Below are 12,707 nucleotides of genomic sequence, written 5' to 3'. Positions count from 1 at the left end.
AATTGTTGGAATTGGTTGAAAAATGTGGACTGTGAAAAGAGATAAAAACAGGGCTTTGGAAAAACGGGAATTCTGGGAATTTCTGGAATTTCTTTGGACTTGGAAAATGGTAGTTTGATTGTTCGAGCTGAGTGGAGTGTGTGGATGGTGGAACGGCTTAAATTGGGTGGGAAATGTGGGAATTGTTCAAGTTAGAAAAAATGGCCCATTCATTTTCAATGGGAAAAATGTCCCAGAAAACCGGGAATTTTTAGAATTTTAGGCATTGTAGAACTTTGAATACGTCCATTCATTTGAATTGGAATTTCCTGGAAATTTCGGAAATTTTCGAAAATGTTGATACTAGCACAATTGTCGTAGATGATATAAATGGGTTGGTGTAGGAATTTTTAGAATACATTGAAAAATGTTGACGTAGTAAGTTTGAATTAACAATGAGTATTGCAGAATTCCTGGAAAACAGGAGATTTGTACGGGAAAAATAGCAACTTTTGTTGTACCAACTAAGAGAAATTATTTGATAGCACAATGGTTGGAATTGGTTGAAAAATGTGGACTGTGAAAACTTTCTAGCAAGAGGTGAAAACAGGGCTTTGGAAAAACGGGAATTCTGGGAAATTTTGGAATTTCTTTGGACTTGGAAAATGGTAGTTTGATTGTTCAAGTTGAGTGGACTGTGTGGATTGTGGAACGGCTTAAATTGGGTGGGAAATGTGGGAATTGTTCAAGTTAGAAAAATGGCCCGTTCATTTTCAATGGGAAAAATGTCCCGGAAATCCGGGAAGTTGGAGAAAGGGAAAAAAATGTTTTGCGTTCGATATATCAGAAGAGTAGTGTGAGTGGATGGTTGAAAGGTCGGAATCGGGCAAAAATGGCGCAAAATCTTGAGAATTTTGGGCTTGGAAAACTTTGAATACTTTATTAGAATGGGAATTTCCTGGAAATTTGGGAATTTTTGAAAATGTTGATACTAGCACAATTGACGTAGAGGATATGAATAGGTTGGTGTAGGAATTTTTAGAAACCATTGAAAAATGTTGACGTAACAGTTTGAATTAAGAATGAGTATTCTGGAATTCCTGGAAAACTGGAAATTTGTACGGAAAAAAAGCCTAAAAACTTCTGTTGTCCCAACTACGAGAAATTATTTGATGGCAGAATGGTTGGAATTGGTTGAAAAATGTGAATTGTGAAAACTTTCCAGCAAGAGGTGAAAACAGGGCTTTGAAAAAACGGGAATTCTGAGAATTCCTGGAATTTCTTTGGACTTGGAAAATGGTAGTTTGATTGTTCAAGTTGAGTGGAGTGTGTGGATGGTGGAACAGCTTGAATTGGGTGGAAAATGTGGGAATATTTCAAGTTGGAAAAATGGCCCATTCATTTTCAATGGGAAAAATGTCCCAGAAAACCGGGAATTTTGGGAAAGGGAAAAAAATGTCTTGTGTTCGATATGTCGGAAGAGTAGTGTGGGTGGATGGTTGAAAGGTCGGAATCGGGTAAAAATCGCGCACAATTTTTAGAATTTTAAGCATTGTAGAACTTTGAACACGTCTATTCATTTGAATTGGAATTTCCTGGAAATTTCAGAATATTTTGAAAATGTTGATACTAGCACAATTGTTGTAGATGATATAAATGGGTTGGTGTAAGAATTTTTAGAATACATTGAAAAATGTTGACATAGTAACAGTTTGAATTAAGAATGGGTATTCCGAATTCCTGGAAAACCGGAGATTTGTACGGGAAAAAAATAGCAACTTTTGTTGTCCCAACCAAGAGAAATTATTTGATGGCAGAATGGTTGGAACTGGTTGAAAAATGTGGACTCTGAAAACTTTCCAGCAAGAGGTGAAAACAGGGCTTTGGAAAAACGGGAATTCTGGGAATTTCTTTGGACTTGGAAAATGGTGGTTTGATTGTTCAAGTTGAGTGGAGTGTGTGGATGGTGGAACGGCTTAAATTGTGTGGGAAATGTGGGAATTGTTCACGTTAGAAAAATGTCCCATTCATTTTCAATGAAAAAAATGTCCCGGAAATCCGGGAATTTGGAGAAAGGGAAAAAAAATGTTTTGCGTTCGATATATTGTAAGAGTAGTGTGAGTGGATGGTTTAAAGGTCAGAATCGGGCAAAAATGGCGCAAAATATTGAGAATTTTGGGCTTGGAAAACTTTGAATACTTTATTAGAATGGGAATTTCCTGGAAATTTGGGAATTTTTGAAAATATTGATACTAGCACAATTGTTGTAGAGGATATGAACGGGTTGGTGTAGGAATTTTTAGAAACCATTGAAAAATGTTGACGTAGTAACAGTTTGAATTAAGAATGAGTATTCTGGAATTCCTGGAAAACTGGAAATTTGTAAGGAAAAAAAACTAAAAAATGTTTTTGTCCCAACTAAGAGAAATTATTTGATGGCAGAATGGTTGGAACTGGTTGAAAAATGTGGACTTTGAAAACGTTCCAGCAAGAGGTGAAAACAGGGCTTTAGAAAACCGGGAATTCTGTGAATTCCTGGAATTTCTGTGGACTTGGAAAATGGTAGTTTGATTGTTCCAGTTGAGTGAAGTGTGTGGATGGTGGAACGGCTCAAATTGGGCAGAAAATGTGGGAATTGTTAGAGTTCGAAAAATGGCCAATTCATTTTCAATGGGAAAAATATCCCGGAAAACTGTTTTGGGGCGCTTATGATTTCCGGTTCAGCGGAATGTTTTGATACTAGAACGGTTCTGATTCCTGGAATTTGTTTGGACTTGGAAAATGGTAGTTTGATTGTTCAAGTTGAGTGAAGTGTGTGGATGGTGGAACGGCTCAAATTGGGCAGAAAATGTGGGAATTGTTAGAGTTCGAAAAATGTCCAATTCATTTTCAATGGGAAAAATATCCCGGAAAACTGTTTTGGGGCGCTTACGATTTCCGGTTCAGCGGAACGTTTTGATACTAGAACGGTTCCGATCAGATTAAAACTGTGGGCTGTGGCCTCAACCATGTGAATGCTCGGACATTCATACAATATTAGAGAGGCCCTCGGACCTCTGCCAGGCCCTACTTTCCAATAGTAAAATAAAATGAGTCCTGAATCCAGACGGTGATACGGATCAGCCCCAAAATGTAATCACATGTTTCTTATCCCATTTCCGCCAGCATACACACTCACTGTGACATAAACGCAAGGTAACGGAGGATAAACCGCCTGGATCAGGCCCAACATGTAATCAGTTGTTTTGTATCCCATTTTGGACATTTCCTGAAATTTTCATGGATATCTGCACGTAGCTTTTTGAGTTATTTCGCTAACTAGCTCACTAGCTAGGTCATTAGAGTAGCATTGTTTTTTCAAAGGAAAATTGTTGAGCAAATGGAACAAATTGGGGGTCAAACAGCACACGCCAGGGCTATTCGACTAAATTTGACTAAAAGCTAAGGACCGGGGGACCGGACTTCTCCCTTTACCAACCAGGACTTTTGTTTTTGGTCTATTTATTCTGTTAGAATTACACATTTCAGTAAAACAGCCCTGTGTTTTTGGGAATTTGCTGCAAAATTGTTAGATTTGTAAGAAATATGGGAGATTTGAACTGAACTCGGGGGTCAGTGGATTTGGTCCGCTGGCCGCCGGTTGAATATCTTGGCGTACGATGTTCCAGATGCTGATTTCTACACATTAATACTCTGCAAAATGTGAAGTAAAAAGCATGGAGGGCTACTGCCAAGCCTCAGGAAGTGGTCTGTACATAAAGAATGTGCCATACGAGGTGTTAAATTCGGGTTAACTTCCTGTCAAGAGGCCTCTTAGCACCTAGATGAAGTTCTCTGGTCCCCAGCGGGACTTGATCGCCGCGCTTATCGCCGGCTCGCCAGTCATTCAGTCGGTCTGCTCGTTGATCCGTCTGCGTCCGCCTGTTCCTGCGCGTCTGTCATCTGATCGACCCCTCGCTCTTCCTGAATTCCTTCTCCACGCTGACCGGCTGAAAGGCTCTCGGGTTGCTGGTCGGACGTCACGGGGTTCATTGTGAGAACCACAGAGGCGTCGCTGTCACGCCAGTATTTGAGGGGGCGCGGGACGTTGACTGAGTGACCGACATGGCTCTGCCTCGCGCCTCCTGCTGGCCGCTGCCTGAAACAACACTGGTAGACCTGGTCCAAACCCTTCTGTCCATGGTCCAAAGCCTTCCGTCTGTCATGCTCTTGTGCGGCAGGTCTGACCGCCTGCTCGGAAGACGAGACCCGCCTGGTGAAGCACCTGTTCACGGGCTACAACAAGGTGGTCCGCCCCGTCAACCACTTCAGCGAGGCCGTGGTGGTCACGGTGGGACTGCAGTTGATCCAGCTCATCAGCGTGGTCAGACCCTCATTGCAAAGACATGAGTGCCATATTTCTTCTTCTGCCGAGTCAAAACTGCGTTTACACGATTTGTTTTCCCCTTCAGGATGAAGTCAACCAGATTGTGACCAGTAATGTCCGCCTCAAACAGGTAAGAAACTGTTGGTACATTCACCTTTAAAGGGGAACTGAACAATCATTATGAAACACATGACAGCGGTCCTCTATTCCGCCCATAAAACCCAATAAAAAAACATCCAAAAATGCGCCAACAATTCTTCATTTACATTTGGTGACTTGAATTTGTGATATTGTTATTACAAGCGCTAACACAGACCAACTATTTATAGCGGAGCTTGTGTGCCAATGTTGACAAAATCGACTGATCAACTGCTTCCTCGTTTCCTTGCTCATCAAACTTTATTTGTGATCAAAAAACATACCTCTCACCCGGATAGTAGAAGGATGAGGAGGTATTCCGACAAGTTGGTACACTCTATTTAGACCCGGGAATGGCGAGAACGACACAAAAAGACGTTTCTTCACGAGTCATTCTTCATCTAAACGGGAATATATGAACGTCGTACTAGTCGGCATCCTAATGACGTACATTGTTATACTTCCGGAAACTCGATTTTCTTTGTCATTTATGTAAATACAGTGTAACCTCGATTTCCGAACTTAAAATGGTTCTTGAACAGGGTTCGTAAATCGAAAAGTTCGTATAAAAAGAACATATCTGCGTAAGAAACAATGTGAATATGAATAATGGGTTACAAGTTTCCCGCAGTAGAAACCGTTGTTACCTTCACCTTTAAAGGGGAACTGAACAATCATTATGAAAGACATGACAGCGGTCCTCTATTCCGCCAATAAAACCCAACAAAATAACATCCAATATGCGCCAACAATACTCCATTTACATTTGGTGACTTGAATATTATTATGAAGTATTCGTGATATCGTTATTACAAGCTCTGACGCAAACCAACTATTTATAGCGGCGCTTGTGTGCCAATGTTGACAATAGACTGATCCTTGTTCGTCAAACTTTATTTGTGATCAAAAACCATGCCTCTCACCAGGATAGTAGAAGGATGAGGACGTATTCCGACAAGTTGGTACACTTTATTTAGACCCGGGAATGGCGAGAACGACACGAGAAGACGTTTCTTCACGAGTCATTCTTCATCGTTTACTTGCTCGTCAAACTTTATTTGTGATCAAAAACCATACCTCTCACCTGGATAGTAGAAGGATGAGGAGGTATTCCAACAAGTAGGTACACTTTGACAGTCAATTTAGACCCGGAATGGTGAGAACGACACAAAAAGACGTTTCATCGCGAGGAATACGAGTCATTCTTCATTTAAACGGGAATATGTGAACGTCCTAGTAGTCGCCATCCTAATGACGTACATTGTTATACTTCCGGTCACTCGAATTTGTTTGTCATTTATGTAATTATAGTGCTACCACGATTTACGACCTTAAACGGTTCTTAAACAGGGTTTGTAAATCAAAAAGTTCGTATAGTGAAGCACTTTTCTGCGTAGGAAACAATGTGAATTATTAGCAAGTATTCGTGATATCGTTATTACAAGCGCTAACGCAGACCAACTATTTATAGCAGAGCTTGTGTGCCAATGTTGACAAAATCGACTGATCAACTGCTTCCTCGTTTCCTTGCTCGTCAAACTTTATTTGTGATCAAAAACCATGCCTCTCACCAGGATAGTAGAAGGATGAGGACGTATTCCGACAAGTTGGTACACTTTATTTAGACCCGGGAATGGCGAGAACGACACGAAAATACGTTTCTTCACGAGTCATTCTTCATCTAAACGGGAATATATCAACGTCCTACAAGTCGGCATCCTAATGACGTACATTGTTATACTTCGGAAAACTCGATTTTTTTTGTCATTTATGTAAATACAGTGTAACCTCGATTTCCGAACTTAAAACAGTTCTTGAACAGGGTTCGTAAATCGAAAAGTTCGTATAAAAAGAACATATCTGCGTAAGAAACAATGTGAATATGAATAATGGGTTCAAGTTTCCCGCAGTAGAAACTGTTGTTACCTTCACCTTTAAAGGGGAACTGAACAATCATTATGAAAGACATGACAGCGGTCCTCAATTCCGCCCATAAAACCCAACAAAATAACATCCAATATGCGCCAACAATACTCCATTTACATTTGGTGACTTGAATATTATTAGCAAGTATTCGTGATATCGTTATTACAAGCTCTGACGCAGACCAACTATTTATAGCGGCGCTTGTGTGCCAATGTTGACAATAGACTGATCATCTGCTTCCTCGTTTCCTTGCTCGTCAAACTTTATTTGTGATCAAAAACCATGCCTCTCACCAGGATAGTAGAAGGATGAGGACGTATTCCAAAAAGTTGGTACGCTTTATTTAGACCCGGGAATGGCGAGAACGACACGAAATACGTTTCTTCACAAGTCATTCTTCATCTAAACGGGAATATATCAATGTCCTAGTAGTCGGCATCCTAATGACGTACATTGTTATACTTCCGGAAACTCGATTTTCTTTGTCATTTATGTAAATACAGTGTAACCTCGATTTCCGAACTTAAAACGGTTCTTGAACAGGGTTCGTAAATCGAAAAGTTTGTATAAAAAGAACATATCTGCGTAAGAAACAATGTGAATATGAATAATAGGTTCAAGTTTCCCGCAGTAGAAACTGTTGTTGCCTTCACCTTTAAAGGGGAACTGAACAATCATTATGAAAGACATGACAGCGGTCCTCTATTCCGCCAATAAAACCCAACAAAATAACATCCAATATGCGCCAACAATACTCCATTTACATTTGGTGACTTGAATATTATTAGCAAGTATTCGTGATATCGTTATTACAAGCGCTAACGCAGACCAACTATTTATAGCGGCGCTTGTGTGCCAATGTTGACAATAGACTGATCCTTGTTCGTCAAACTTTATTTGTGATCAAAAACCATGCCTCTCACCAGGATAGTAGAAGGATGAGGACGTATTCCGACAAGTTGGTACACTTTATTTAGACCCGGGAATGGCGAGAACGACACGAGAAGACGTTTCTTCACGAGTCATTCTTCATCTAAACGGGAATATATCAACGTCCTCGTAGTCGGCATCCTAATGACGTACATTGTTATACTTCCGGTAACTCGATTTTCTTTGTCATTTATACAGTGTGACCTCGATTTCCGAACTTAAAACGGTTCTTGGACAGGGTTCGGAAATCGAAAAGTTCGTATAAAAAGAACATGTCTGCGTAAGAAACGATGTGAATATGAATAATGGGTTCAAGTTTCCCGCAGTAGAAACTGTTGTTACCTTCACCTTTAAAGGGGAACTGAACAATCATTATGAAAGACATGACAGCGGTCCTCTATTCCGCCCATAAAACCCAATAAAAAAATATCCAAAATGCGCCAACAATACTCCATTTACATTTGGTGGCTTGAATATAAGTGCTAACGCAGACCAACTATTTATAGCGGAGCTTGTGTGCCAATGTTGACAATAGACTGTTCAACTGCTTTCTCGTTTCCTTGCTCGTCAAACTTTATTTGTGATCAAAAACCATACCTCTCACCTGGATAGTAGAAGGATGAGGAGGTATTCCAACAAGTAGGTACACTTTGACAGTCAATTTAGACCCGGGAATGGCGAGAACGACACAAAAAGACTTTTCTTCGTGAGGAATACGAGTCATTCTTCATCTAAACGGGAATATATGAACGTCCTAGTAGTCGGCATCCTAATGACGTACATTGTTATACTTCCGGTAATCCAACTTTGTTTGTTATTTATGTAAATACAGTGGAACCTCGGTTTACGAATTTAAACGGTTCTTGAACAGGGTTCGTAAATCGAAAAGTTCGTATAGTGAAGCACATTTCTGCGTAAGAAACAATGTGAATATATGTGGGATCTGAGGTGAGGATGTCGTTGTGGCTTGTGCAGCCCTTTGAGACACTTGTGATTAAGGGCTACATAAATAAACTTTGATTGATCGATTGATTGAATATGAATGGGTTCAAACCTCGAAATAAAAAATAAATAAGATTTAATAAAATAAAATAATGAAATAAATAAAACAAAATAAAATATTAAAATAATGAAATAAATAAACAAAATAAAATATTAAAATGATGAAAGAAAGAAATAAAACAAAATAAAATATTAAATAATAAAATAAATAAATAAAATATTTTTTTTGTATTGTTGACATTGATACTATTGTTGTAAAACAACAATTAAATTAAATGAAATCCAATTTTAAAAATAAATACAATTTAATCAAATAAAGTTACATTAAATAATGAAATAAATAAATAAAATATAATTGTTATTGTCGACAATATTGTCCACATTGTTACTGTTATCGTAAAATAAAAATAAAATAAAATATATATATATATTTTTTAAATATATATATATATATATATATATATATACATACACATATAGAATTACATTAAAATAAATAACGAAATAAATTAAATCAAATAAAATTGTTATTTTCGACAATATTGTCGACATTGTTACTGTTATTGTAAAACAAAAATAAAATAAAATTAAATATATATATTTTTTTTTAAATATATATATATATATATATATATATACACAGGTAAAAGCCAGTAAATTAGAATATTTTGAAAAACTTGATTTATTTCAGTAATTGCATTCAAAAGGTGTAACTTGTACATTATATTTATTCATTGCACACAGACTGATGCATTCAAATGTTTATTTCATTTAATTTTGATGATTTGAAGTGGCAACAAATGAAAATCCAAAATTCCGTGTGTCACAAAATTAGAATATTACTTAAGGCTAATACAAAAAAGGGATTTTTAGAAATGTTGGCCAACTGAAAAGTATGAAAATGAAAAATATGAGCATGTACAATACTCAATACTTGGTTGGAGCTCCTTTTGCCTCAATTACCGTATTTTCCGCACTATAAGGCGCACCGGATTATTAGCCGCACCTTCAATGAATTACATATTTCATAACTTTGTCCACCAATAAGCCGCCCCGGATTATAAGCCGCGCCTACGCTGCGCTAAAGGGAATGTCAAAAAAACAGTCAGATAGTTCAGTCAAACTTTAATAATATATTGAAAACCAGCGTTCTAACAACTCTGTCCCAAAATGTACGCAAATGTGCAATCACAAACATAGTAAAATTCAAAATGGTGTAGAGCAATAGCAACATAATGTTGCTCGAACGTTAATGTCACAACACACAAAATAAACATAGCGCTCACCTTCTGAAGTTATTCTTCATTCGTAAATCCTTCGAATTCTTCGTCTTCGGTGTCCGAATTGAAAAGTTGCGCAAGCGTGGGATCCAAAAATGGCCGGCTCCGTCTCGTCGAAGTCATCGGATTCAGTGTCGCTGTTGTTGTGCAGCAGTTCTGTGAATCCTGCCTTCCGGAAAGCTCGGACCACAGTTGTGACCGAAATATCTGCCCAGGCATTTACGATCCACTGGCAAATGTTGGCGTATGTCGTCCGGCGCTGTCTGCCCGTCTTAGTGAAGGTGTGTTCGCCTTCGGAGCTGTGTGAAAAAAGCCACCCGGCCTCTTCGCGTAAACTTCCCTTAACCACTCGCTCATCTTTTCTTCATCCATCCATCCCTTCGAGTTAGCTTTTATGATGACGCCGGCTGGAAAGGTCTCTTTTGGCAAGGTCTTCCTTTTGAATATCACCATGGGTGGAAGTTAGCATGGCAAGCTAGAACCACAGTGAAGGATGACTTCTCATTCCCTGTGGTGCGAATATTCACCGTACGTGCTCCCGTTCCACAGTGCGGTTCACAGGAATATCAGTTGCTGTGAAATACGGTAGTAATCCGTGTGCGGATGGAGAGATTGCGTCTTTTTATGAACCGGATCCTTGTCGCTTAGTAGGAGCCATTTTGTGGTCTTTACAGATGTAAACAGGAAATGAAACGTACGGTGATATCCGCGCGTTTTTTCTTCTTCTTCCGGGGGCGGGTGGTTGCTTACAGTAGAAGAAGAAGCGCTTCCTGTTCTATGGGGGCGGGTGCTTTCCTTGGCGGTTGCTTGCGTAGAAGAAGAAGCGCTTCCTGTTCTACCGGGAAAAAAGATGGCGGCTGTTTACCGAAGTTGCGAGATCGAAACTTTATGAAAATGAATCGTAATAAAGCGCACCGGGTTATAAGGCGCACTGTCAGCTTTTGAGAAAAATTGTGGTTTTTAGGTGCGCCTTATAGTGCGGAAAATACGGTACTGCGTTAATGCGGCGTGGCATGGAGTCGATGAGTTTCTGGCACTGCTCAGGTGTTATGAGAGCCCAGGTTGCTCTGATAGTGGCCTTCAACTCTTCTGCGTTTTTGGGTCTGGCATTCTGCATCTTCCTTTTCACAATACCCCACAGATTTTCTATGGGGCTAAGGTCAGGGGAGTTGGCGGGCCAATTTAGAACAGACATACCATGGTCCGTAAACCAGGCACGGGTAGATTTTGCGCTGTGTGCAGGCGCCAAGTCCTGTTGGAACTTGAAATCTCCATCTCCATAGAGCAGGTCAGCAGCAGGATGCATGAAGTGCTCTAAAACTTGCTGGTAGACGGCTGCGTTGACCCTGGATCTCAGGAAACAGAGTGGACCGACACCAGCAGATGACATGGCACCCCAAACCATCACTGATGGTGGAAACTTTACACTAGACTTCAGGCAACGTGGATCCTGTGCCTCTCCTGTCTTCCTCCAGACTCTGGGACCTCGATTTCCAAAGGAAATGCAAAATTTGCATGGTTGGGTGATGGTTTGGGGTGCCATGTCATCTGCTGGTGTCGGTCCACTCTGTTTCCTGAGATCCAGGGTCAACGCAGCCGTCTACCAGCAAGTTTTAGAGCACTTCATGCTTCCTGCTGCTGACCTGCTCTATGGAGATGGAGATTTCAAGTTCCAACAGGACTTGGCGCCTGCACACAGCGCAAAATCTACCCGTGCCTGGTTTACGGACCATGGTATTTCTGTTCTAAATTGGCCCGCCAACTCCCCTGACCTTAGCCCCATAGAAAATCTGTGGGGTATTGTGAAAAGGAAGATGCAGAATGCCAGACCCAATAACGCAGAAGAGTTGAAGGCCACTATCAGAGCAACCTGGGCTCTCATAACACCTGAGCAGTGCCAGAAACTCATCGACTCCATGCCACGCCGCATTAACGCAGTAATTGAGGCAAAAGGAGCTCCAACCAAGTATTGAGTATTGTACATGCTCATATTTTTCATTGTCATACTTTTCAGTTGGCCAACATTTCTAAAAATCCCTTTTTTGTATTAGCCTTAAGTAATATTCTAATTTTGTGACACACGGAATTTTGGATTTTCATTTGTTGCCACTTCAAATCATCAAAATTAAATGAAATAAACATTTGAATGCATCAGTCTGTGTGCAATGAATAAATATAATGTACAAGTTACACCTTTTGAATGCAATTACTGAAATAAATCAAGTTTTTCAAAATATTCTAATTTACTGGCTTTTACCTGTATATATATATATATATATATATATATATATATATATATATATATATATATATATATATATATATATGTATAGAATTACATTAAAATAAATAATGAAATAAATTAAATCAAATGAAATTGTGTTTGTCGATATTTGTTCATATTTGACCAATCGTTGCACCCCTACATGGTTAAAGCCACTAATTGAAGTGCTTGACTGTGACGCACAGCAATGGACTGACGTGAACCTGCACTGGAATCCTGACGACTACGGCGGCATCAGGAAGATTCGTATCCCGTCCACAGACATCTGGAAGCCTGACTTGGTGCTTTACAACAAGTAAACAAACCTTGCACGTGTGTGTACAAACACACACATACTGACCTTCTGCCATCTTTCCTCCTGGCTAGCGCTGACGGCGACTTTGCCATCATCCATGAAACTAAAGTCCTGCTGGAGCACACTGGAAAGATCACGTGGAACCCTCCCGCCATCTTTAAGAGTTACTGCGAGATCATCGTCCTGCATTTCCCCTTTGACCTGCAGAACTGCAGCATGAAGCTGGGGACGTGGACCTACGACGGCCGGCTGGTCGTCATCAACCCAGTGAGTTTGGACTTGAACAGACATGCATGAATAAAACCTTTTTGTTGTCTCAAATGCTGCAAATCCAAAATACCACAATGATAAACTGTGGAGGTTTGTAATAGTTTACAATACTATTTAGTAGTCGATCTACAAAGCGATATTAGCCCATGTGGTCGTACATTAAAGCAGGGTTGTGCAAAGCCATTTACGGCACGTGGCCAATTTTTTTAACAGCCCGCTGCACATTTAAAAAATATT

At 39.8% G+C, this 12,707-nt stretch overlaps 1 protein-coding gene across 1 annotated transcript in view; it reads left to right on the top strand.

The window, feature by feature from the left end:
• Window positions 1-12,707, top strand: part of LOC133610394 (acetylcholine receptor subunit alpha-like) — a 44,844-nt gene that overhangs the window by 20,156 nt on the left and 11,981 nt on the right. Inside the window, exons 2-5 of the mRNA XM_061966608.2 lie at window positions 4,200-4,342; window positions 4,431-4,475; window positions 12,091-12,200; window positions 12,272-12,467. Coding sequence (XP_061822592.1) covers window positions 4,200-4,342; window positions 4,431-4,475; window positions 12,091-12,200; window positions 12,272-12,467 — 494 coding nt within the window. The remainder of the gene's footprint in view (window positions 1-4,199; window positions 4,343-4,430; window positions 4,476-12,090; window positions 12,201-12,271; window positions 12,468-12,707) is intronic.

This window comes from Nerophis lumbriciformis, linkage group LG02, assembly GCF_033978685.3.
Source record: "Nerophis lumbriciformis linkage group LG02, RoL_Nlum_v2.1, whole genome shotgun sequence".
Classification (NCBI taxonomy): domain Eukaryota; kingdom Metazoa; phylum Chordata; class Actinopteri; order Syngnathiformes; family Syngnathidae; genus Nerophis; species Nerophis lumbriciformis.
Note: the sequence above shows the minus strand (reverse complement) of the source record. Positions and strands in the feature narration are given on the sequence as shown.